A 25039-nucleotide genomic window follows, 5' to 3' on the forward strand; every position below is an offset into this window, starting at 1 on the left:
AGCTGTCAGCTTGAAGAGATTACATTCCCAGCAAAAGGCTCGTTTAATTTGTCAACCTCTTTGCATTTGCTAGTCCAGGACTGACCCCATTGTAGGAACCCTAATTCTGAAAAAACCCCTACTAATTATTTTTGCAGGAATGCAGCTCATCACCAGCTAATACTCATGACAAAGTATTACATGGGAGACACCTTCTCTGGAGACTGCTGCTGTAAGAAATCAATAAACCTTTGTGAAGCAGCAACATTCAGTTTTAGATGCTGATAATTTGAATGCTGTTAGGCATAGATAGATGTGTATCAGTGGTTCTCAAAGACCTGAATTCAATACAGAAAGCTTTTCCCTCATCAGGCTTGTTGGATTTGTTTGAAACACTAAAGGAGAAAAGCCATTAAGTCAGATTCCCAAGTGTCTTTCTCAGGGACTTTTCCTTCCAAACCCGTGAATCACTAGCAGCATCTAGTGGCTGCAATAAATCAAACAGATTTTCAGGTTGACTGTGGCATGAAATACAGCCAAATCAGTTCTAAATTAATTCTTTTAGCTTATTTACATGACTACCTTGAATTACAGCAACACCAGTGTTGGAGAGATTCTCTCAGATACTCATGTATTACTGTAAGCCAAGGAACTCCTGCCTGCATCAATCTGGATTCATCCCCAAGGACAAAACAGGTAAGACTCTGCTATCATCACAGCCTCTGCTACAGTGATCTGAGCATGGCAGCAGGAACCTACATTTCCACAACGCTGCAGAGCACCAGGAAGTTGCCAGAAGCAGCATAGCAAGTTCACATGGCATGCAGGTGCATAACCTGGGAGACGTGCTCACAGAACCTAAGAATAACTTTACACAGCAAGAGAGTACTACAAGCTGCTACACCAGGTCAGAGAGAGGAACAGAACAAAAGTCAGATGAACTGAAGATCAGTTCCTCCCACCTGCTGCTGTTCTGACAGCCTCTCAAAGGGCAGAATGCAAGGTACAGCTGGGACAACTACAAAATATAAAATAGGTTACAATAAAAAAAGAGATGAAGACAGAAATCTCCATGAATTCCCAGCTACTGTAGCAACTGCTTTTTACTGTCAAGGAAAAGAAACTAAAACAAACAGAACATACAGATACTTTTATTGCTCACCTTTTATACAACAGCACACCTTCAGCCATTTTCTTTCACAGCTTTTTGACAATGTTTATGTACACAAAAAACCCAGCAAGAAGCATTATGTGGCTTTCAGTAAAGAAAAAAACCCAAACATTAGAACACCAAACTCAGCCAGGTTTTGTTTTCTGCAGCAATAATAAAAGGGCTTCCTCCAGGCAGGAACTAATCTTCCCAGGCCGTAGTGCATTTCTTTAAAAAGACAACCCCCAAAACAAATTGCCCTAGATTTGCTGAGCCAGTGGAATTGAACTTGTAAATAAAATAAACTTCAGTTTGTCATTTCTTCTAGCTGATTTCAAGTAAAAATTAGGTTTGGAGGAGGAGCAACTTGTTTTGGATGGATGCAGGTCAGTTTGAATTGCTACACCTAACTACAGGCCTACACACACTATCGTTCACAATTTAGCTTAGTTTGAAATGATCTTTGCAGATTTTGGCGGTGGTCAGTCTTCATTGTTGAGCAGGTGGGAAAAGGTGGTTTAGCAGGAGATAAGGCTACTGAACATGGCATCCACAGTAGAGCTCAGATAATACAAAACCCCGTTTGTCAGAGTTCCCTGTGCGCACACACACGCACTGTAACAGCATCGTGACTGAAACAAGAGGTCAGCGAGAAAAAAAGCAACACTCCAGACTGGTTTAGAACATGTAACTCAACAATGATTTGGGGGAAAAACGCAGAAGTTCTAGTGTGTACTATAACAGACAAATTTGACAGGTCTTGGTATTTCTCCAAATCAAAATAGAAGGCAAACACAGCAGGCATATTTAGAACAAAAGTGTTTTGAGCAGAGGGAACCAGTCCAACGTCCAAAAAGCATGGCTATTAATTGATGTTTAGGGTGCAGGGGGTAGTGACAATGTCTTTCATTCAGACAGGCAGAGGTGGGTGGGGAGGTCTACACAAAATTGTGCTTTGCTCTATGCAAAACATCCCACCCAAAGAGATTCTACCTGCTGTGTACAAACCTGTACTAATTCAAGCAGCATTTAAGTCAGGCCTCTGAAACCAGGTTTCTATTATGTGAGCTCTGCTGAAGTGTAAATTTTTAGCAGCCTCAGCTGGTGAAGTGTCTTCCTTGTCCAAAGCCAGATTGATTATACTGATAACCTCCATGCTGGAAGTGCTGCTCAAACTGCCCTCCTTGATTAAAGTTCTGTCCACCTCTGCCCCCCCAGCCGCCTCCTTGACCTCCTCGGCCACCGCGACCGCCACGGCCGCCCCTCCCTCCTCCACGGCCACCCCCTCGGTCACTGTGGGACCCGCCATCTTGGTATCTGTTGTCTTGCTGGTAACCACCACCACCACCACCCCCCTGGTAGCCACTTCCAGAATAAGATGACTGGTAGCCACCATAGCCTCCTCCTTGGTAGCCACCACCACCATGGTAGCCACCTGTTTGAAAACCTGCATCTCTGTAGTTGCTCTCCCTGTAGCCGCCATCCTGGTAGCCACCACTTCCGCCATCTGTCCAGCCTCCTTGAAACTTGTTTCCTCTTCCTCCTCCTCGGCCACCATGATCATAACCACCACGTCCTCCTCGTCCCCCTCGATCATGGCTCCCTTGTTCGTGACCTCCTCGCCCTCCGTACGATGAGTCGTAGCCTCCTCTTCCTCCTCGGTCGTGACCCCCGTGGTCGTAACCTCCCCGCCCTCCGTAGGAAGAGTCGTAGCCACCTCTGCCTCCTCTGCCACCGCCTTGCTGTGAGCCACCCTCTGGTCTTTTCTGCCACGGTGGCATCTCAGGAGGTGGAGGTTCTATTTCATTGGGCCTTCCTCCTCTGTCAGGCACTCTGCCCATTAGCACCTGCAAAGGGAAAGGGAAAACTGCCATAGGAGTTGTGACACCTCACACAAGAGTCACATCTACTGAGACATGCCACAGGCAGCACCCAAGGTTTTTACATCCAGGCAAATTTTGTGTTTGAATCTGACAGCCCTCTGAAGGACTGCTAACAAGACAAGTCAAACAGCAGGCACATCACCATGGGCAGCACCAACACAGTCTTTCATTTAACTCTTCATTAATGCAGGGTGCTAAACTCAAATAAGCACAAGTACAGTGTAACACACTCTCTCTCCTAACTAGTGCTCTGAGTTCCTGCAGAAGCCATTGACTTGCTAAATAAGGGGCAAAAAATTCTATTTTTCAGTGAGGATATGGAGAAACTTAACAACGGACAGGTGTGAGACAACAAGACTCTAGAGGTCTTTACCTGTCTAAGGATGGTGTGACCTTAAAAATTTAGCAAGGCAAAATGGGACAGGACATTTGTACTGCTTGAAGTTTTGAAGAAATATAACAAAGGAGCTTCAATGGAAGTAGGCCACTTTGCTATTTTATGCTACTGTTTTGGAAAACATTTAATATTGATAATGGACATAAGTTAACAGATTATACATCAGCAGCAGGGCAGTACTGCAGACATACAGTCTGATGATAGGGTCAACCTGTCTTACTACATAATTTCTTTCACACCAACAACACTAAAAAGGTGCAGAAATTATTAGGGTTGGATGGGCTGTGGCCAAATCACCACACCACTGTTCCCTCCTAAATTAATTAGAACTTTACCAGAGGTACAGTTGGTACTCAAAAGGTAGAAGAGCATGCACCTACTCCCACAATTGTAAAGCACCAAGTATGCTGCTATACATAGCTACTGAGCTGCAAGTTCAGCACATAGATTTTTTTTTAGCCTATTACTCTTGTAAAATCATAATTTTTGAAACAAGGGAAGTTGTTTAGTCTAAGTCATGTTTCTCCTATGTCATTATTAGAACTATACACTTGATTGTAATCTATTTGTGTACCCAGGGCAGTTTAATTTGTGGGATCCTTCCCTTGTGATCTTAGTACATTCTATTTACACAGACCAGAAACAGAGTTACTATGTAGATGTTATTTTAGACATGGTGGCAGAATCAGGTAGCAGTGGAGTAATGGCTTTTGTAATTCTGGCTAGACAGAGCAGGCCTACTCCCACTGTAAGCAATCCAAGGTATTTCAGCAATTTTTACTGCCCCAAAGAAGGGACACTGAGAACCTCAAAAGCTGAAACTGCACTATCCATAGTCTACCGATGCATTATCTGCAATATGTAAACACCAAGTTTCTTATCCTTTATTTCCAAATTCCACTTACAATCCTGAAAAAAAAATAGGATTTATTACCACATTCAAGTTACTTAAATATTCCTAAAAGAACAAGACATTTGTCCCCAAAGGTACCTTATTAATGGCACATGCAGTCTTCTCTCGGATGGATCCACTGCTTGTTCTCATAATCTTGGACAGATCCTGCCGAGCTGCCAAGAGATTTGCAATTGATATAGTGCACTTAGTAGATAAGAGGGCACGTTTTGGCTGGTAGACTTTAGCCAGTTTTTCTGTTTGACTCTGTTGGAGCAAAGAAAAATAAAACTCACTCAGTTAAAACAATGGGACATCTCATGAAAAGAATTAAATCAGCACTGAATAACAGGCCACTACTGCAAATAAAACAAAAAGTTAATATAAAATCAGTGATAACCACTTTATAACTGAGGATTACTTCAATCAAACTAGCATTTGTCACATTAATTTCTTAAGTAAATAGGAAACACAATTCTGACTGAAATGCCAAGACACCAACGAGCTGACAATTTCAACATACACATCAGACTGTATTACTTCCAGGCAAACACAGAACAGAAGTGTGCCATATAGTTACATGAATTACTACTAAAATCCAGAAGCCACTGAAAGTGAAACACATTTGTGTTTAGCCTCCAGACCCCATTTGTGCCTTCACCCTGACCTGCACCCATTCCAGCTGGGCCAGCATCACCCCATCTCCAGCAGTTATCAGCAGAAAAAGGTCCTGTTACCTCATTTCACCCTACATTCCTGTCAGCTTTGTCACAAAGACAAGGCACCAAGAGGGCCTGGCAGAGCTAGAAATGAGATCCTACACTCAACTTAGCCAGAGTGGTTAATGCTGAAAGGCAGTAGAGGAAGAGACATTACATACAAGGCATTCTTGAACACCTCAAAAGTTTTCCAGCTGAGACACAGGACAAATCTGTGCTACCACACACGAGTTACTACACAAGTTACAGCGCTCTTCAGTCATCAACAGAGTGTAGTGTGTGATGCAGTCAGGAGATGCAGATTGCCATCTGAATGCAGATGATGGCAGTGGGAACAGGCAAACCAGGTTTTCCAACATATATTAACAGTGCAAAAACTTAGAAGCACATTTTAAAATCCTAAAAAATCTTGTTTTCCATCCAAAGGCAGAAAACTGGGATATAGACCTGGCTAAAGGTAGGAGAAGCAAAAGTATTCGCCAGTGTGTTTTTCTAGTACTTGTGTGTTTTTCCCTGGTAAGTTTGACTGAGCTCTGAGCACAAGATTTTGGTCCTACGATACTGTTTTAGGTGAAAATTGAAATTTTAAGTTAAAAAAAATCCCTAATAGTGGACTGCAAGGGTTTTTTCCCTGGTGTTTCCACTATCTGGAGAAGTGGCTATTTAGTCATATGATTATATTCTGATACTTTTCAAATAAAAATAAAATTATCATATTTCTAAAACTTACTGTTAAAACAAACTCTTTTGTGTGTCTGGAATACTACAGCAACATTCTCCAAATTTGTATTGTTGTGCTTCAAAAAAAAATTTGCATTTTAATATATATAAATGCATATACACAATTTGTGGGTTTTGTGAAAATATTTTGTTTAACTAGTCAAGTTCAAAAGTATCTGATAATTCCTAGGAAAAAACACAAAACCACATGGATAAAGATGCCAAAGCTGTAACACAATTAGAAATCCCTCTTGTAAAAACATAATTCACCCTTCTGCTCATTTTTATTCACTTTTACTATTTAAATACTATTAAAGTATTTAAACCATCAGATAGTTCTTCAGTCATCTACTAAAAAGCCTGAAGAAAGAGTACACCATTAGAAGCCCTACTCAGATGATGAAACAAAATGGGACAGAGAGGTCACAGTTTATTATTAAAGTATAGCTGCTTTTTGAAAAAGCATTTATGAAGAAAAAACACTCAATGATTCTATGTGTCACAGTTTAGCACTAGTAACTGTCTCAAGCACTGTCAGCAGTATACTTAACACCATGTTAGCACATCTGGTTTAGTCCTGGAAAATAAATTATATGTACTATTTTTTAAAACCTTGTAATTTCTGTCTGAGACATAGGGAAATCCTGTAATTATTCCTAAAAGCAGAATATGTATCATGTACTCAAGGGAGAACAGATCTCATGTCACAGCCACTTGCACAGTTCAAAGACAAAAGAAGCACATAAAGCATTACTCTGTCTATAAGGTAAGAACAAGTAGTGACTTAGCAGCTTTTCTCATCTGCATCTGTGGAGTTGTGACTGCAGACACACTTAGAGTTAAGGAAATCTGACTGCTGTGGACAGCACAAAGTAAGATAAGGGATGGTCAACAGGAAGGTGCTTTTCTACCATCACACAAGACACAGTACTTAATGGTTCACATTATGGTACTCTGAACATGGTTGGATCAGTAATCTCTACTTTTTCCAGTGGCTTTGGTGTGTGGCAACACACAGTCTGACTTCTCATTTTACAGACTGATTTAAAATCCAAGAGTTTTAAGTAAAATATTTTTACTCCTCTTCCATTGTCATAAATCTCTTTAGAAAATCAAAACAAAGCCAGACAACTCCCGTGATTGTTTCTAGCTCATGAAGGACAAAACAATGATGCAGTTTTCCAGAGATACTTATTATAAAGTGTTACCATCAACTAGGACTTCACAGCAAGTCTGTACCTTAGCTCTGTCTGACCAGCCGAAGGATTGCACAGTAACATCCAAACGTTTGACTAACAGTTTTCTTCGGACTTCGTATTCGTTGGCTATGGCTTGATTAATTGCTTCAATTTTTTCCTGAAACAAAAATTTGCAAACAATCTATAGATTAAAGTGTTTCTACTTCATAAACTATGTGGATGGAAGAGAGTTTAACACAGATAATATGCATGGCTTAAGATTGCAATTATCTACCTTGTCAAATGGACTCACAGCCAAGCTGTGCCTGCTGATGTTATTTTCCTGAAGCTTCCATGGCTCATGTTCAGCCTTCTACCATTTCTAACAGCACAAAAACTGCACACACTGCTGAGGCACTTCTCAACATCCATCAGGACAGAGAAACAAAGGTGAGAAGATACTACAGGCAACAAGCTGAAGCAAGGGTATATGTAACTTCTAAGAAACAGGATGTTCGTGCCTTCTTAAAAAGTAGAAAGCTTAAGGATAAAGATAGAGCAAAGATAAAGGACTGAAAGTAAGTACAGTACTGCAAGAGGATCTTGATTAAAGCACAGTCGGCATACAGGCAAAACAACAAAGTGCTCTACAGGAAAAGATCATCATGAGAAACAGCTAGTAGCACACAGTGTTTAGTTAGAGCAGCAGGTGAGATATGCACCATTACAGCATATTTATATTGATGTGCATTTAAAGAGGCCTGGCTGGAGGGAGGGCAGCAGCGCCTACTTTCAGTCTCAACAATACAAGCACTGAAGGAAGCAGGCTGCTGGGGGAAGATTCACCACTTAAGTGCTTCAGATTTAAGTTAGACAGACAAGAGAGACCTGAAGCCTTGCAGCAGCAGCCATAGCTGTGAGCTTGGTGCAGCAGCAGTGACTAACCCAGGCACCAGGCTCCTAGCATAGCAGGTGACAAATCCCAGCTGGAGAAGATCACAGCTCTGCAGCCTAGGTGTATAATGTCTTTCCCAGCCCCTACCTGCATACTCACTGCCTCTTGGAGAAGCTGTGAAGGAAGCAGACTACTCCAAGTGACAAAAAGAGGGGGACATTATGAACAGACCCACAGCTTAGCTAAAAGGAAGCCCCAGAAGCAGACATGCCACCATCTCAGCAGGACGAGGACACACAGACAGGGCTGGTAAAGGGCAGAAGAGGAAGGCTTAAGCTACTGCACAAGCATGCTGGTCAGTACCACCACTGCAGGTCTCTCATTTTGGAAAGGTTTAACCTGCACCTGGACCTAGAGATTCATGAGTCTAAGATCTTATCAGCTGCTGTACATTTAGTGCACCAACATTTACATTATACTGCAAGAAATTATCTTCTCATATTCAGAAAGAGAAAAAATCATTTTGCAACACACAGGATCAATACTTTGTACACTTGAAAAAGGGAAATGGGCTTTAATACCTGCAACTACTCACCCAGTGAGCTGGTCCCAGTTGTTTCTTTAATAAAGGTTTTCCAACATGATTAGGTGGAACCTTTGCTAGAGTTTCCTTCAGCTGTTAGGAGACATGTAAAAATATAAGCTTTGGCAAAAAAATTAGTTTAAGATTCAAATTAAAGGAGAGGACTGTTGGACAGTGAAAGGCATGACACAGCAACCCCCAATATCAAGTTATTTTCTCTGGAACAAAGAGCCAAGCATACTTCTTCTGGAAAGTAACTGTTTTTAGATTTCTGGTAGTCTCAGCTATAATTATTTAAAAATTAAGAGAAGGGACTGTATAATAGATCAGCAGTAAAAACAAAGACACCATGAGGTACTGCTACTCTTTAAGCCATAAGGATTATTATATAAACATCATCTCTTTAATCCAGAAAAGAACCCACATTTGTATCAAAAAGCTTATTTTAAGATTATGTAAAATGTAAAATGATACAAAGAAAGACCCCTCTTTACAATCAAAAGGAGAAAAATCTTTAGTATGAAATTTTAACTATCTTGCATTTCAGGAGTTTGGGTACAAATTATCTATCTCATCTCAAAATTTCTAAGGACTTCAAGGGGGAAGTCATGGAGTGGCAGTGACAAACTTCCAAAGCAGTTTGGGAAAAAACCACCAACCTGTTCATTCCAGCAATGTGATCTAACACATTCAGTGACCTGGTTTTCCAATGATACTGAGCCAAATTTATTCAAGATTTTAAACCTAAGTGCTTTCAAATAGCACTGTTTTGGGGAGCTTTGTAATCACAGAATATTCTGCACTGGAAGGGACCCATATCTGTTCTTTAAAGTTAGGGAACAGCAGAAGACAACCCTTATCTGCTGTTCTGCTCTCCCCTATCCTGCAAATTAAGTCACTAAAAGTGATTTAAAAGCTTTCTGTCCCCAACCATTGGTCTGTGCATTGGACAGTCTACTCAATTTAATTTCTCTGATTTATAAAAGTTACTCAGAAGTAAATTTATTTTTAAAAAATCACAAAATCCTGGAGAACACACACATGCAAGGAATAAAAATAAATGGAATCACAAGAAATTATGAAGTCTTAGGGAGAAGGTGTTAAGTTTTACTTTTGCTACACCACCTTTTAACCAAAACATCTTTAAACATTAGGTTCCCATACAAATTTGTTTAGGTGTATTTCTTGAAAAACATTTCTGTTTAACATCCTTCCTGAGGCCTAAGATTAGCATTTTCTATATCTTCTGCAACAAGTGATGCATCAAAACCTAGACCAGTCACCCTGAAAAGTGAGGATAGCAACGGTCCCTGACCTCATGCCTTGGCACGGAAAAAGCTTTCAAAATAATTTTCAGAATTTCAGAATATGCAGTAAAACACATGTACTCTACTTCACAATTCAAACACTGGAATTTCACAAGAGACAAATCTCACCCAGGTAGCAGAACTATTTTCCATCAAAACAACATCATAAATATTCAAACTTTTCTTCCTTTGGATCTTACTTTTTTTTCAATTCCGCTGAAGAACTGGAACATCGTTATGTTGGCGGGAGGCTTGGACATGCCTAAAGCAATGCAGATGCCTTTCAGCTCCTGAAAGACTTCACTGCCACCCCCTTCCTGGGCTTTTTTAGGAGGGGCATTCACACACAGCATTCTGGCAGCTTCCAGTTCTGAGATGAGGTATGCTGGGGTAAGAAAAATTAGATTTGACAATCAGATATTAAAGAGTTATTTTAGAGCCAGTGAAAACTCAAGTGCTTACAACCAACACATGTGCAAATTGACTGTTTTAGATAGAAGGAAGGATAGAAATTTTGTATCTACAAAATTTCTTGTATCTTCAAGATATCTTGTATCTTAAATTTTCTTGTATCTTCAAGGGCACTCATATTTACAATTACTGAGTTCGGTGCTAGAAACACAACAAACAGAGGACAGGTTTAGTTCAACCAATTAAAGGCTGGAAAAAATCCCTATGATTCCAGCAAGTATTAATCCCAAAGTTCAACAGAGCACAGCTCTTTTCCTTCAGGTTTTGCCCAGCAAAGACAGGAAATTAGGAACATGGAAACAAGCAGGATGAGGGACTGAGATGTGTATTTTAGGGAAGACAAGCAAGCACTTCTTGAGGCTCTAGGAAACAAGCAAGGTAACGAGTAGAGAGAAGTGAAATGTCAGATGAATCTCCTCTACTTCTCCAAAATGTGGAGTGGAAGAATAATCCCACTGAGAAGTACTGTTGAGAATTCATGTTTACAATAACTTCAGAAAGGAAGGCTGTAATGATGAAATAGAAGCTAGAATGGCTGAAATTTTCTTCAATATCAGAACTGTAAGAGCCTACCATTACATTGTAACTCCATTGAACAAAAAGAGAAAAATAAAAATTACAATTTCTGAACACAGTATATACCCAGAATTTCAACATCAGATGTCATTTACAGTGATATAAATTTACAATTATATAAACAGCCTTTGTTTGCAGGTGTCAAAACTTTAAGGTTTGAATTTTAAAAAAAGCACAAGTTTAACAATACTTTTCTCATTAATCATAGTGAGTGACCATAGCAATAATATACATAAACACTTCTAAAAATAAGAAAAACTGATACTGCAGACACACTTGTGAGCAGGGAAGTAAACCCACAGATACACAAAAGAAGCTTATTATTTATAAAACTGGGACAGATAAAAAGATTAAGAAAAGAACACAGCATTTTAATGATCACTAGAATGTCATCTGCTAAAGATACAGAATACCTTATAAATAAAAAAACTCTTAAAATACATAAAACAGTGAAGTATCCTTTGTAAGTTCTTTCAGCAACACTTTATACAGGTTTTTCTTAATTGAGCTTTCAATTATTTACACTCTTTTCAGGCCTACTGAAAAAGAAACTAGCAGGAGAATTTTGTCTCAAAAATTTAGAGATCATATTTAAGCTATCTTCAACCTCCCCTAACAAGGACAGAAATTTTAAAGTCTATCACTAAGATGAATGTTCTTCAGATAGCCATTCTTTTTTTCCACAACTTTTCTGAACCAGCCTGAAACTCTTGTACTTTCTGTTTTGCAGATGCTAGTGCCTAACATTGTATTCTAGTGATGCTGCATATTAGGACAATCAATCCTAATTACTTGGGTTTGTTTGGTGCTTTCATCTCCCAGCAATACTGCTACATCTTCCAAGTGACAAACTGTGCTGCATTTCATTAAAATGTAAAATACCCTGGCATTTCACTACAGGGTTATCCTGTTTCTCCTGAAAAAAAACTAGTTTTATGGCTCACATGCAAGAGGATACCTAATAAGTTCACTTAACACAGCTACAGAAAGCTATGCCGCTATGGTGGTACACAAAAAAGGAATTTGGCACTACTGCAATTTCACATTTGACAGTAAACACAGCATTCCTGCCAGATGGGATACCAGAGTTCAGCTCCTGAACACGGCCTTATATTACCAAAATGTACATCCCAAAGGACTTCTGGGATAAACTGTGTGTCACAGACAAGCCAAATTTATTGAACGGCTTGGCTTACAGAAAACAAGCTGAAGAGAAGATTGTTTGAGCTACAAACTATTCCAATGAAACAACTACCTCACTTCATCTGACATTTATAAACATACTATAAGAAATACTCAGATTAAACCTAATCATCTTTCTCCTATTGCTGAAATACAGGAATCCACTCTGTAAATAATTTCTTGTATCTCAGAAGAAGGCAGAACTAAATTTCTGTTTTGAAAAGTTAAAAGACCCAGCAGCAACTGAGGAAGCAAATAAAACATTACCTCATCTTGATTTTAAAATTAGGTTAAAATTAGCACTACAGTTTCTAACTCAAGCTGATTTTTTTTATTGTAATGTGAATTAATATCACACACCTTTTACAAATTCAAGTAATATTTCTTCTCCTCTAACATTCATAAGGAGAAAAAAAACAATTCAGCTATTGAGATCTGATGAGTGGAAAAGGAAAGACATCACCATTGCTAATGTTGCTTTCTGCTGATTGAAAGGAAATTAACAGTGAAGCTATTTACTAAGGATGTTGATCAAAAGAACTGGGAGCTGGGATAAAACATTCTCTCCTTCATAACAATTCCAACTGCTGTCAGTGTAGGAAAATGCAAGTTTTGTTGCACCTTGCAAGTCATCACACTGGGAGCCTCTAAAATTATGATCCATCTGATGTTAGTGGTCATTTTTACAACCATGCTAAGTAGAGTTCAGTGGCTAAACTCTGGCAGAAGTCTTCAAATAACTCCTTCTTTATTGTGCCTTCTAAGAAGTGATAGGACAGCCTTTTTGCTCATGAATATCAAAAAGGTTAACATTCAAAGTATTTTCCCTCATATACTGGGTACATATTGACTGGTAAACCCACAAGTATAATACTCTGATGCTGTAAATTACCTAAAAATATGCATTATTTTTACTGTATCTACAGTGCAGTACATTGTGGTAAAGAAACAAGTACCTCATTAAGTGTAAGAAACAATACTATAAATCTTGCAGAAAATCAGGTTTGCTTGCGAGCACCCTTTTAACTTACTAAGCAGCAAGAGACAGTTCTTTTGATTATGAAGGCGTTTTGTCACATCTCCTGATGTTAATGATGCATATGGACAGTTCATTTCAGACAGCAGCCCACTCATTTCAAGCTGAAATTCTTCTGCTTCATTTGGACCTTAAAAAGAAAATAATAATAATTCACTCACTGCTAATATATAGGGGGTATGATTAGAATGAATTAGCTATTTAAAAAAAAATATTTTGCTCAAGTTGCTATTTAACATTAAGACCCATTTTTAATGGAGGCCAAGTGCATTTGCTGGATTCCTCCAAGACACAGCACAACCTGTTTGGATCCATGATATGCTCCATTAATATAAAATTATGTTTCACTGACAGCTTTTCCAAGCTACAACAGACACTGGCAACTTCTATAATGAAAGGGGACATTAAAAACTATTGTGAATAATAAATGTGGCTTATGAGTTCTCACTTTTTTCTATTCTTTCTCCCTGTAAGCTCACATTTGTCAACTGATTTTATTTCATATTGATACCCTTTAAAAATAAGGAAGTCACATAAACCTAACTTTTGACTGATATTTCTGTCAAAAATTAATGAAACTTATCAGAATCTGTTAGGTAAAAAAGGCAGTGATGAGAAATAACATTTTTTTATCTTTTGGAAAGAGACTTCACCCCCAAATGTCTGTTATTCCTAAATCAAAGACATACAAAATGAAGGTAGGACTTCATGGTACTCCAGCTAACATGTTTCTGTCACTGTGTTTAAAGTACTTGAGATAGGTGTTGGAAGACTTCTGGATTGTATCTTTACATAAAACAAAACATAGGAACCTTGTACTACTAGAAGGGGTGAGATACTGTATTGTTACAGAGAAAGAATAGGAAATACACTCAAAGAAGAAAGAATGAATATGTCAAAAACAGAGAGAAAGGAAAGTAACAGATGTTGAGGTAAAAGGCAGCAACCTTTGGCCACTGAGTAAATACAAAGTTAAGCTCATAAAGGCATTATGAGTTAATATATTAGATATTCAGGAATGTGGGTTATCACACCAATTTAATAATTTAAGCTGTAGATTGTCATGACTAACTAACCAAAATTAACTTTTTTTTTCTGAAAGCTATGGTTTTATTCCTCTACCAAAATGAAAACCAATCATTTTCAGGCTCCTTCTCAAAAACTCATAGCAAGCACAGACTTAAGGGAACTAACAGTAAAACGAAGATATGGTTACTGTAGTCACAAGAACATTACCTTGAACAGTAGTATACTGACATCAAAATTACAAATAGAAGCATTGAAATAAAAGTATTCTCACAATCTAGTAAAAACCCCACTAGCATTAATGCTTCCCTAAATCCATCAAAGAACTTTAAAAAACAATATGGTTGAAAAATTAACAGAAAAAGCTGATTTCAGAAGAAAGACTCTTTGATCACCACTATTATTTCAACCTCTGCTGGCTGTTCATCAGGCAAACTTGAGGTGGAAAATGTCCAAAATCTGGCAGTGTGCAGACAACACTCCCTGGTGCAAGAGATATGGCCAGCCCTAATCTCTGTGGCCTGCAGGAACACACACTAAGTGCATGTTTGTGTGGAGTTACGACTACTTACTGTTGGTTGCCTGCACGTTCTCCTCCAGTTTACAGAAGAGCCGTAACTCAGACACCAGCCAAGCGCAGAGTTTGGTGAATTCAGGGGAGCTGGCTCCATGGGAGACCGCCTGAGCCAGCGCGCCGTCGTCTAACAAGGGACCTTTGTAACTGAGAGGGAAAACAAAAGCACAGTTTATTCATCTCTGCTGGGACCAGTGTCCTTGGACAGATTTATTTTATGCTGGATACATACTGAGAGCGACAACCACAACACATCTGCAGTGCTGATCTCATGGAATGGTGATTCCTGGACTGAACTGTTGCAAGAACCACACTGAAAACATCAGAGCAAACTCAGAACTTGTGTGCACCTTAACTTACCATCACAGAGACTGTGTCACAAAATATCATCATCAAAAGTTTCCTCCTGGAGAATGTTACCATGTACAGTAGCAACTTCTCTGCCTACACCTCCTGAAGATGTTACTGACAACAGACCTATCCCAGGCAACTGCAGTCCCAAGGAATCCTTCCTGAGCTCTCCATGTGGGATAATTACTGCTGAACAAGTGCATCTTTTCTGTCACTTCCTATCATGTATAAAAGGGCTCCTTACAAAACAAAGCCTTTGATAGAAATATTACAAAAGTGATCTGCATAAAAATATCACCTCTTGAAAAACCAACCTCCCTAAATATACACAAGAAAAATTAATGGAATTGGTTCTTTACATAAGCAAAATAAGCCAAAAATCAGACCTAGTGTAAGAAAACATGAGTTTATAGATGAGATCTTAGAAAACACAGCTTTGAGGACATCTGTGTACTGATAATCTCTCAGAGGGAGAGTGAAGAGTAGGGAGAAGGCTGCCTTATCAACCAGGTAGAAACACAAGTCAGAGTTTACCTCAGTATTTTAGGAAAAACATGTACAATATTATTTTGATATACTGCCCCCAAAAGAGACGGACATCCAAGAGTGCTCATAACCAAATGAAATCTCTCTTGGGAACTTCCAGATAAAGTCACCCACCACGTCACAACAATCCAACAATCCGGCAACTCTTGGCAAACCTCAGCAATAAAAAAGCATCTCAAAATGAAATGTAACTTTCCTCACTCTGTTCCTGTGCTTAATACCACACACAAAGGATTTGGCCTTCACTCTAGTGGCCTGTTACTTCAGCCAAGGAAGATGAAGAAGCCACACTCAAAAATAACTTTTACCTCACAGAGCAGCTTGATGGTGCCACAGTTAATCTACTGGCAGCAGGTGGGAAGCTGTAATCTCATGTATTACAGCCCTACTGCATGACCACAGTAGGCTGGATGCTTCCAGAGGATAATCAGAGCAAGCTCCAGTCCCACCCCACAGACGTCTCAGGCCTACGTGTGTAGGTCTGGGAACATCTGGGGCTCAGAACAGAAGCATCATCCAGTTATAGGTCAAAGTAGAAAGGAAGCAATGGCAAGCCTTTTGTTTTGGCAGGACTGGGATTTCAGTCCCTGCTCAGATCTTCTAGAGGCATCTTTTCTACAATTTTTCTTTAACAGAGGTAATATCTTGAGCGTGTTATTTCTTAAAATTATGACTTCAGCTACATATCAATCTGGCCAATAATCCAACTTGCAGATTCCTAACTGCAAGCAGCTTTTTCCTTATGTTTCTGCCAATGGCACGTGTTCCAGAGCTATGCTCTCTTGGGTAACATTGTACTATCCCATCTGTTTGCTTTTTCAACAGTTCAGCAAACTGATGCACAAGACAAGAGGCCACCATCTGAACACCTCGAGCACAACTACAAAAAGAAACAGCTCTCTAACATGTAATGCTATGAGAAAAAAAAGATCAAGTGATATATTAGGAATATCTCCAGTATCTGATGAACAAAAGTAAGTTGAACCATGAAGACCACAGAGCTACTCCCAAAGCAGAAAGCCTCAAACACCCCAGTCTTTCCAGACAGCAAGAATCAGAATTCCTTTAGACACATGCAATAGTTTCCCAGTTGTTACCAATGTTGCCGAGGTCTTGTGTCTTTCATCCTCCAAATTTTTTCTTTTTCACTGTTGTCAATTTTGCTTCATATAACTTACTTGTTCAACTACTTTCACTGTTTGCTTTACCTATTTATGTAATAACAGAAATCAACAATGCTTTCTGTCTATAACTGCACAAATCACAACTCCTTCAAGCCACTAGTATCCTTTTAAACACATGACAGTAAAAAGAAGTCAATCATTGTGGCAGAGCTGCCTTTTCACATTTCAGTCAGAGAAATAGCTGCTAAGACAGAAGCCTATTTGTCAAGCTTTGCAACTATCACTAACCTAGCCTGGAAATACAATCTTTGCTGGAGCATAATGACTCTAGCCACAAAGTGATTTATGGGAATGGGTCCAATGTCAGTAAATACAGCTGTGTACATGCAACCAGCAGTAGAGGTGAAATAGTAGCTGCCTGTCCTCTGAGCTCTACAGTTTACAGCCATGGTAGCCTACAGCAGGACGTGTTCTCCACGCTCTCCCTTTCATACCTATGCAACCTATCCTGACTCTGACAAAGTAACAGGTTTACACAGCAAAAGGCTCTTGAGCTATATTACCCTTTAAAAAATGTAAAGAAGAAAAACACTTGCTCATTTGCAATTCTTTTGAAATTCTTTTTACTCTTCCCTCCCCAAAACCAATATGAAGCCTGAAAGTTTTCTTACTGTCTGAGGTATCTCTTTATGCTGTCCCACCCTCAGCTAGGGCCGCTGTGCAGAACAGAGCAGCAAGAGACCATGCGGCATCCCAGAATCAGGGGGTCAGCTCGCACGGAGCAGGGACTCACTGGCCAGGGCCGTGCAGCTGAAAGCCAGCCCGGCTGCCTTGGGGCGCCATCACCACCCGGCTCTGGGGCGGCTCTGACCCAAAGGGGCCGTTCCAGGCGCTGCCCCGAGCCGCGGCCCTCCGGAGCGGGGCGGCCCCGCCTGTGCGAGGCGGACAGCGGCGCTTGTCCGTGCGGGGGCCGCCCTCCGCTCCCGGCCCGCACCCCCAGCCCCGGACACGTACCCCAGGTCCTCCAGCGACTCCAGCACATCGTTCTCCAGGAGCTCGAACTCCATCCTGCGGCGGGGCACGACGGGTGGACCTGCGCGACACGGCACTCAGCGCTACCGGTACTCGCACTCCCACCGCCCGCCATTCCTCCCTCCTCCCGCCCATCCCGGCCTCGTGGGGGAGACTCAGCTCTCACCCCGTGCCGTGCGGCGAGGCAGCGCTCCCGGTGCCGCAGCTCCTGTCCCCGCGCCGCCCATGCCCGCCCGGCGCCCCGAGCCCCGGCCCCACGCACCGCGCTCGCAGCTGCGCCGCCGACTGCCGGGTTGGCATCTCAGGGCGGGGAGCGCGGCGCCGCAGGCCCCCGGCCTCCCTCTTCACCCGGCTTCTCTAGGGCCGCCCTCCCCGGTGCCTGATGGGCGCCCCCTCCGTCCGCGGCGGTCTCCGCCTATCTGCCGACCGGAGTACCTTTGCTAAAGTGGGACGCGGGTGCGAGACCAGAGAACGGCCGGTTTTGTGGGAGAGGAGCCCGGGACGAACCAAGGATCTCACGTTTGTGTTCAGGCGCCGGCGCGGGCAGACCCGGAAGCAGGACTCCTCCCTCGCCGCCGCGCAGCCCGCGCAGGAATGTGCTACGGCCAGTGGCGTCGCGGCGACGGGCGGGGCAGGGGTAGAGGACGGGGCGGAGGAAGGGTCAAACCGCGTCAGAGAGCGAGAGTGCGTCCCCACCTGCCAGGACGCCGCGCCACGGCCAGGACCACAAATCCCGGCATGCCTTGCGCGCGACACAGCCTTTCGCCGAGGGCGCCGGGTGCCAAATAAAATCAATAAAATCATAAAATCAATAAATGGAAGCCGTTTCAGTTCAATTGCTAAATGGAATCCGCGGGTCTCGTTTGTCCCTCTGCTCCGTGGCCTGGCGGCGCGGGGTGCAGGAGTGTCCCGGCCGGGCCGTGGCGTTCAGGGGCGCTGAAGGCAGCGCTGCGCGGGCTGAGCCTGCCCGACCACAGAAACTCCTGGAAGCGACGCTGGGTAGGCTTCCTAAAAAAATATTTTAAATTCGGGAGGCAGGGGAGGGATGTAACAGCGTTCACTCTTTCCAGTTGCTCAGCGTGCTCCGAGGTGTGAAAAATGCGTATTGTGTGATTGGCTTCTTGCAAATATTAAAATATTATATGTGTTGTGTTAGAAAGTTATACTGTATTAATTTTCTTAAGTAGTGTGTTAAATATAGTTTTAGGTTATAACATAAGGTTAAAATAGAAACTATGCCATGTAGGATACTTTTTTAAAGAAAGGACTCGCAGTGAGACAGCAGCCACAGGACACCGAAATCTTTCAGAGAAAGAGAATTTATTGCTTCATTATCAGAAGAAATGAACTTCTTCCTGCCTCGCTCATCTCTGAAGACGCCGTCAGGATTAAGAGGAAGAAGTTGACGCTGACCAGACCAAATCCTGTGTTTGAATGGAATTTATGCATCGTGTATGAGATGTATGAATATGCAACAGGCTATTGTTTTTAAGAGTTAATCCTCTGTTAACGTGTGTTCTTTTTTGGGCTTATGCTGTCCAGAAAAAGGTACTCAGATGTCCGTAACTCTTTGTTTCTATTGTCTCGTATTGTCCTAATTCAAATTGTCCAAAATTTTTATTACTCTAATTATATTGTTATTTTTGTAACCATTTCATTACTATTAAACTTTTAAAATTTTAAAAAGAAGTGACTGGCTTTTTTCACAGAGGGAAAGCCGTGCCCGTGGGTGCAGATCCATGCCCAGGAAAGTGAGCCCAGTTGTGGGGCCACAGGGGATGATCCTGCCCGCTCCCTGCAGCCCTGCCAGCCTGCCCAGGACACAGCAGACCCACAGAATGCACATCAGGAAAGCAGGCACAGCTAAAAGGATGTGTTGGGATGGTTACAGCATGCTAGGGAAAGCCAAAACCACTAGTGCCAAAAATGATGCCAGTCTGTCACCAGCAGTGAGCTGATGCTGCAGGTTCTTGGTGAAACTGCCCTTGGCAGGCACAAAGCAGAAAAGCTGCACTCAAAATATGAAGGATCTTGTAGCCTGAAGGTAAAGGAGGATAAAGAGTAGGGATCTTAGGCACCAGTTCTATTACTAAAGACATGTCAGTCTACACATTTGGAGGAAAATTGCCTCCTAAAGACTAAAAGCCTAGTGTCAAAGGAATAATGCAAGCATTCTGCTTTGTGTATTTGCTTCCAGTTGCATAGTGGTTAGTACAGTGTAGCCACAGCCTGCTTCAGTTTTTTAAAACAAAAAGAAATAAAGAGTTCTGGCAAGCTGCTTAATCACTGCTGGGATGGGAGAATGACCTGATTTTCCTTTAGTCCATTCATTTTCGATTCAAAGCATCTCAGGTGTTGTGCTTGGGAGCCTTGCCTGGGTGGACAGTCTAAACTGGAGATCTGGGCAATTGGGATTTTCCTCACAAATTCAACACTGCTGCTTAAAGCTTGTGACCTTTTGCTTGTTTGGTTGACTTGGGGATTCTGTTTGGTTTTTGTTTTGTTGTTTTACTTTTGGAGGTCTTTTATTTTTATGTAATGGTTATGTTCACCTTGCTTGCATTTGTGGAAGTGTACAAATCAGGGCAGTAAGTCCACAGTCTGACCCTGCTCAACTGCTCATGGTCATGATAATGGTTAGCCCTTATTTCTGAATCTTCTTTTATCTTTTCTAAATATAGGGTTTAAAAGCATTCAGAGGAGCAAGCAGTACATGAAATAATTCATTTTGACACATTGACACTGTTCCTGTGTCCACTCCCGAATCTGCACACGTTGAGAAGCAAGGATTTTGTGCTAATTTCATGAGGACATTTGCTGTCATCTTATATTTACTGCTCAGATAAGCATTGGCACAGAAGGGCCATATTCATCTTGGCACCCAGCTGATGACATCTGCCTGCTGAAACAAATAAATGTAATTCTCTCTTGGTTCAGTTGTGCCAACACTGCAGGGTAGGGACAGTTTGGAAGGCATTTTCTCCAGTCTTATCACTCAGTTCCATAACTGCTTTTATGTCCCTTCTGTGCTGTGAGGACCAGCAGTTTCTTGAAAAACACAAGGATTTTGTGGCTGGAGAGAAGAACAGTTGGAGGTGTGATGCTAACCTCGAGCAGGCAGCTACAGTTTTCTCCTGGGGAAAGGGATGAGAGCTTCGCTTTGTCATTGTCTCTTACCAGTCATGATTTTTTCTTTTCCAATCTACATAGGGTTTTTCACCATGCAAATTGTGGAAGCGTGGGAGGTGTGAACAGCCACTGTGCAGCATCCTGGCCCCCCTAGAAGAAATTAATTTTGACACTGGACAGTTTTTGAGTACAAGTGCTTCTTGAACAAAATTATATTGTCTTGAGCAGTTTGCTGTTGCACAGTGAGATGCAGAGCTCTGCAGACAGGTTACTTCTGAAAGCAGCAACCTCTTGGGCTTTTGGCTCAGGGAAGGGCTGTAACTGGGGCAGATTTCCTTAGGTTACACAAGGCTCTGCAGACTTGTCAAGCTGCAGAACTGAGCTCAGCTCCCCTTGGGTTGTTCTCTCCCTGGGGTAGGTTTGTTACACCTACTTCCCTCACTCACAGAGAGCTGGAACACTGGAGTCCAGTGTCCCTCAGGCAGCTGGACTGCAGCATCCTGGCTGGAGCCATACGTGACTCCCTGCACTGTGCCACCACTGGAAAAGCCAGGTACTACTGGTTTCTCCTATGGGAAGAAGCAAACCAGCCCAGACTGCTGCTGTCCTCTTCATGGGACCCCTGTAAACTCCTCCTGGCCCCTTCAGCCCTGGAGGGATGGGGCTGTGTGTGGTGGATATTGGTCAGGTGCTCCCAGGCTGTTAGTAGAGGGTAAGGAAGTTGGCAGCCCATGCATGGCCTGAGATATATTTATTCTGAGAGGTGTGAGGTGCTCCCCTGCTTGGATGCCAGTTGTCATTAAACAAAGACACTTGCTTTCCTGTGTACTTGCCTTTTGTGATTGATTGGTTTTGCTGTTTGAGATGCTGTAAGCTCTGACTGAAGATAAACAACTTCCTCCTGTGCATATTCTCTCACAGCTAATAAAGTTAGGCTGTAGCCCCTCCTTCAGCTTTGCACCAAAAGAACCTGGCACCAATGTGCAGGTGGCTTGTTGGACTTGCCCAGGTCACTGAAGACACACACCCTGATGGTTTAAACCTCACTTCCATAAGAAAGCTAGCCAAAACCAACAACTCTAAGGCAGACTTGGTTTCATTACAGACTAATTATTTTCACATGGTTTACACCACCCCACCTCAGGTTGGCTCTGTGGCTGTCAAAAATCCCATGACAGAGACATGAAATATGAAATCTGTACTTGCAGAACAGCATGAAACACACAAGTGTAGAGTGGTAAAGTGCTGCTAAGCACTTTTGTATCAAAATCAATTTTACTAATTTTCTGAGGATGCTGCAGCCCCTGTGCTGCAGCTAAAAGCCCACTGTCTGCCAGCTGGGTTTGCCAGCTATTGAGGAATGGCAGTTCTGGCTCAGAGCATGCTCTGGTTAGCCCAATGGCCTGCTGGTGGTACTGAAGGAAAGCAGACACCATGAAAGACCAAGAGCAGGACAATGACAAATGACACTTCCCCTACTACTCACCCACCTTCTGACTACTTTCATCTCTCTGGACTTTCTTCAGTCCTTACTGCTGTGCCATGAGGTTCTGCCTGAGAGGATCAGAGAGCAGAGGGTACCAGGGCCAGCTGGCAGGGGCACTGCCCAAGGCTGGTTATTGAGCAGATCCACAGCCTGTGGGTTCTTCTGTTATAGATGGATAATGAGATTATTTGCTCTCACAATTAAAAGATAACTATTGTGTGAATATTAAGAAAAGCTTCGGTGTTGTAGAGTTATGTTATTGTGGTTTAGACGTCCTCTGTTCTCCCCATAGTTCCCTTCCCCCTGTATTGCTGCCATCAGACAGGTGGGGTTGTCTAGGACAGATAAAAAGAAGGCTGCACATGTGTCCCTTGCATGGGGCAGTTGGGAATGGAAAAGCTTGGTGCTTAGGGGGTGTGGCACGGCAACTCCTGACCTCCAATCAAGTTACAAGAAAGCAGTTTCTACTGATAAATGGCATTGGTCCTGTTTCCATTTGCAGAAGTGCTGTTTTCCTGTGTGTTTGTCTGTGTGCCTGGCCACGTGCACACACACAGGTGTGTTTGTGTGCTTACTGGGAGTACACACACAGCCTCCATGCTGCCTGGACCTGGTGAGACAAACATGCAGGCAGCTTCACTTCTGTTGGGCTACCAGGTTTGTCAACTCCAACCAACACTTCTACTGCAGGCAGGAGGTCATTTCTGCTAAAGAACGTGGTTAAAATGCAGCCTTTGTGTGGCAAACAATATTTTCGCTAGCTGTAGAGACCATGATCCTGAATATTTTCTGGAGCAGCTGGATCTCTGTTGCTGTGATGTTTTAATTATGATTAAAATAGAGGCCATCCTTTCTAGGTAGGCTGTTTGAATCCACCCTGGATTACACCTCTGTTGGCCAAAGGATGTCAGTGCTACAGTAATTAGTTTACCAGTCAGCCTCTGCAACAGCAATTAAGGAGAAAGAGAAAGTGGATCTGTAACACAACAGGCTAAGAGCTGACAATTCAATACTTAGGATTATACCCATGGGTATGACTGACTGTGTGAAGTTTGTGTGGCAAAAACAAGAATTTCTAAAATGTTCTTGAGCAGCAGCAACAAGCTGGTTTGTGGGGTTTTAGTTATATATAAAGCAGGATGAGTCTATCTACACACTGTAAAGCAATCTCTCACACACGATTTTCCAGAATAATCAACAGTTATAATAAATCTTTGGGGGAAAAAAAAAGCACGGGCTGTCTTTATTCTTTTACATGCCTGGCAGCTGCTGTCAGGATATTTCTGTTGGTGAAACACAACACCACTTCCCTTGAGATGAAATACTTGTGACAAGAGTTAACAAGGCACTTCTGTGAACACATGACAAAGAAGTTTGCATGAATAATTTAACAGGGTAGCTGAGTTCAAAAATAGCTGCAAGATTCCAAATTAAGTATAGAGACAGGAGCTTTAAAAAGCCTTTTTCCCTACTTTTAAGCAGCTCTTCTAAGGGATGCAGAAAGGCCTGTAAAGGCTCTATGAATCAAGAAACTTCAGAATCCAGCACCCTCTCTTGCCACTATTAATACCTCATAGTAGCCTGCACTTTTAAAATCCTCTTTAGAGAATAATTTTTAAACAAACAACACTCAGGAATCAGTACAATTTCATAAAAGTTTAATGTTTGTTTTTAAAATAACACTATTTAATCAAGAGAAAGGAATCCACACATACAGAGTCTTCTTGGATGCTGACAAAAGAACTTAAATCAGAGACATACCCATGACCAGCAGGTTTAACCAGTAAGAATACAGAGAAAGTTTCACTGATTAGTCACAGTAATAATAAGAAAAAGAATGTGCCCTCCAAAGAGGAGCAAAAGATACCATTCCAGTCATGCAAATCTGCACTCACCTTCTCAGAACAGGTTTCCAGAAGTCTGGCAATTCCAGATAACATTTTCTTAGCTCCTGTGGAAAGTAATCAAGATACAAAGAGGGAAAGACTTGTTACAGCAAAAGATGTTCATCCTAAAATCCCACTTGCTGGAGCATCTGGTGGGTTTGACTGTTACAATCCCAAATCTTAGGCCCTTTTAATTGTTTCCCTCCCCTCTGCAGCAAAACCCTTCAATAGCTAAACAGCTGGTCTGGAAGGAATTTGTCAAGCTGCTGGACTGGAATGTTAATGGACAATGACTCAAACAATCAGGCACTTGGCTGCCCTTGCTGAGATGTGCATCATCACAGCTCAGGTGCAGAGGGGGCTACAGCTGGGGTTTGAGCCAGATAAGGAACAAGGGTGATAAAAGGACCCTTTGGAAGTGGGGTAGCTGGGGAGGCACTGGGACATTCCAACACAGGCCTGAAGGTGTTCATCCCTCAAGACAGGGCATAAAATAGGCTGTCATGAGAGGCAGCTGTCATGTCATAAACCACAGAGACCCCCAAAGTGCCCTCAAACTTATTTCTGAGGCTTTCACCTCTTCTTTCTCTCTTTTTTGTTTTCTTCATACATTTTTACATGTTATTTCTATGTGTCTGTATTGTTGTATTTCTACAGATAATAATCAAACCAAATTGATTATTATTATTATAAATATATATTTATAAATATATATATTTATTATATAATATATATTTATATTACCAGTGTTTATATATATTTATAAACACTGGTCATTTTATGTCATTTCACTCTAACCCACCCCAAGGGATGTATTATTAACAGGAACCTCAGTTACCACACTTTCAGGGATGGGTCATAACACAAGCACAATACAAAATGAAAACAGCTGTCAATGAACACTGTGAAGGTAAACA

The 25039-nt window shown here is 41.8% G+C and overlaps 1 protein-coding gene across 1 annotated transcript; it reads right to left on the minus strand.

Annotated features, from left to right (window-relative positions):
* Positions 1-1124: 1124 nt before the first annotated feature.
* Positions 1125-17913, minus strand: FAM98A (family with sequence similarity 98 member A). Its single transcript, XM_058801603.1, has 9 exons — positions 17884-17913; positions 17604-17682; positions 14567-14715; positions 12964-13098; positions 9904-10088; positions 8409-8489; positions 6980-7096; positions 4401-4568; positions 1125-2976 (listed from the first exon to the last, which is right to left on the minus strand). The coding sequence occupies exons 2-9, from the start codon at positions 17654-17656 to the stop codon at positions 2227-2229; spliced, it is 1638 nt and encodes a 545-aa protein (XP_058657586.1). The 5' UTR covers positions 17657-17682; positions 17884-17913; the 3' UTR covers positions 1125-2226.
* Between the last annotated feature and the right edge of the window lie 7126 nt (positions 17914-25039).

This window comes from Ammospiza caudacuta, chromosome 3 (assembly GCF_027887145.1).
Source record: "Ammospiza caudacuta isolate bAmmCau1 chromosome 3, bAmmCau1.pri, whole genome shotgun sequence".
In the NCBI taxonomy this organism is placed as follows: domain Eukaryota; kingdom Metazoa; phylum Chordata; class Aves; order Passeriformes; family Passerellidae; genus Ammospiza; species Ammospiza caudacuta.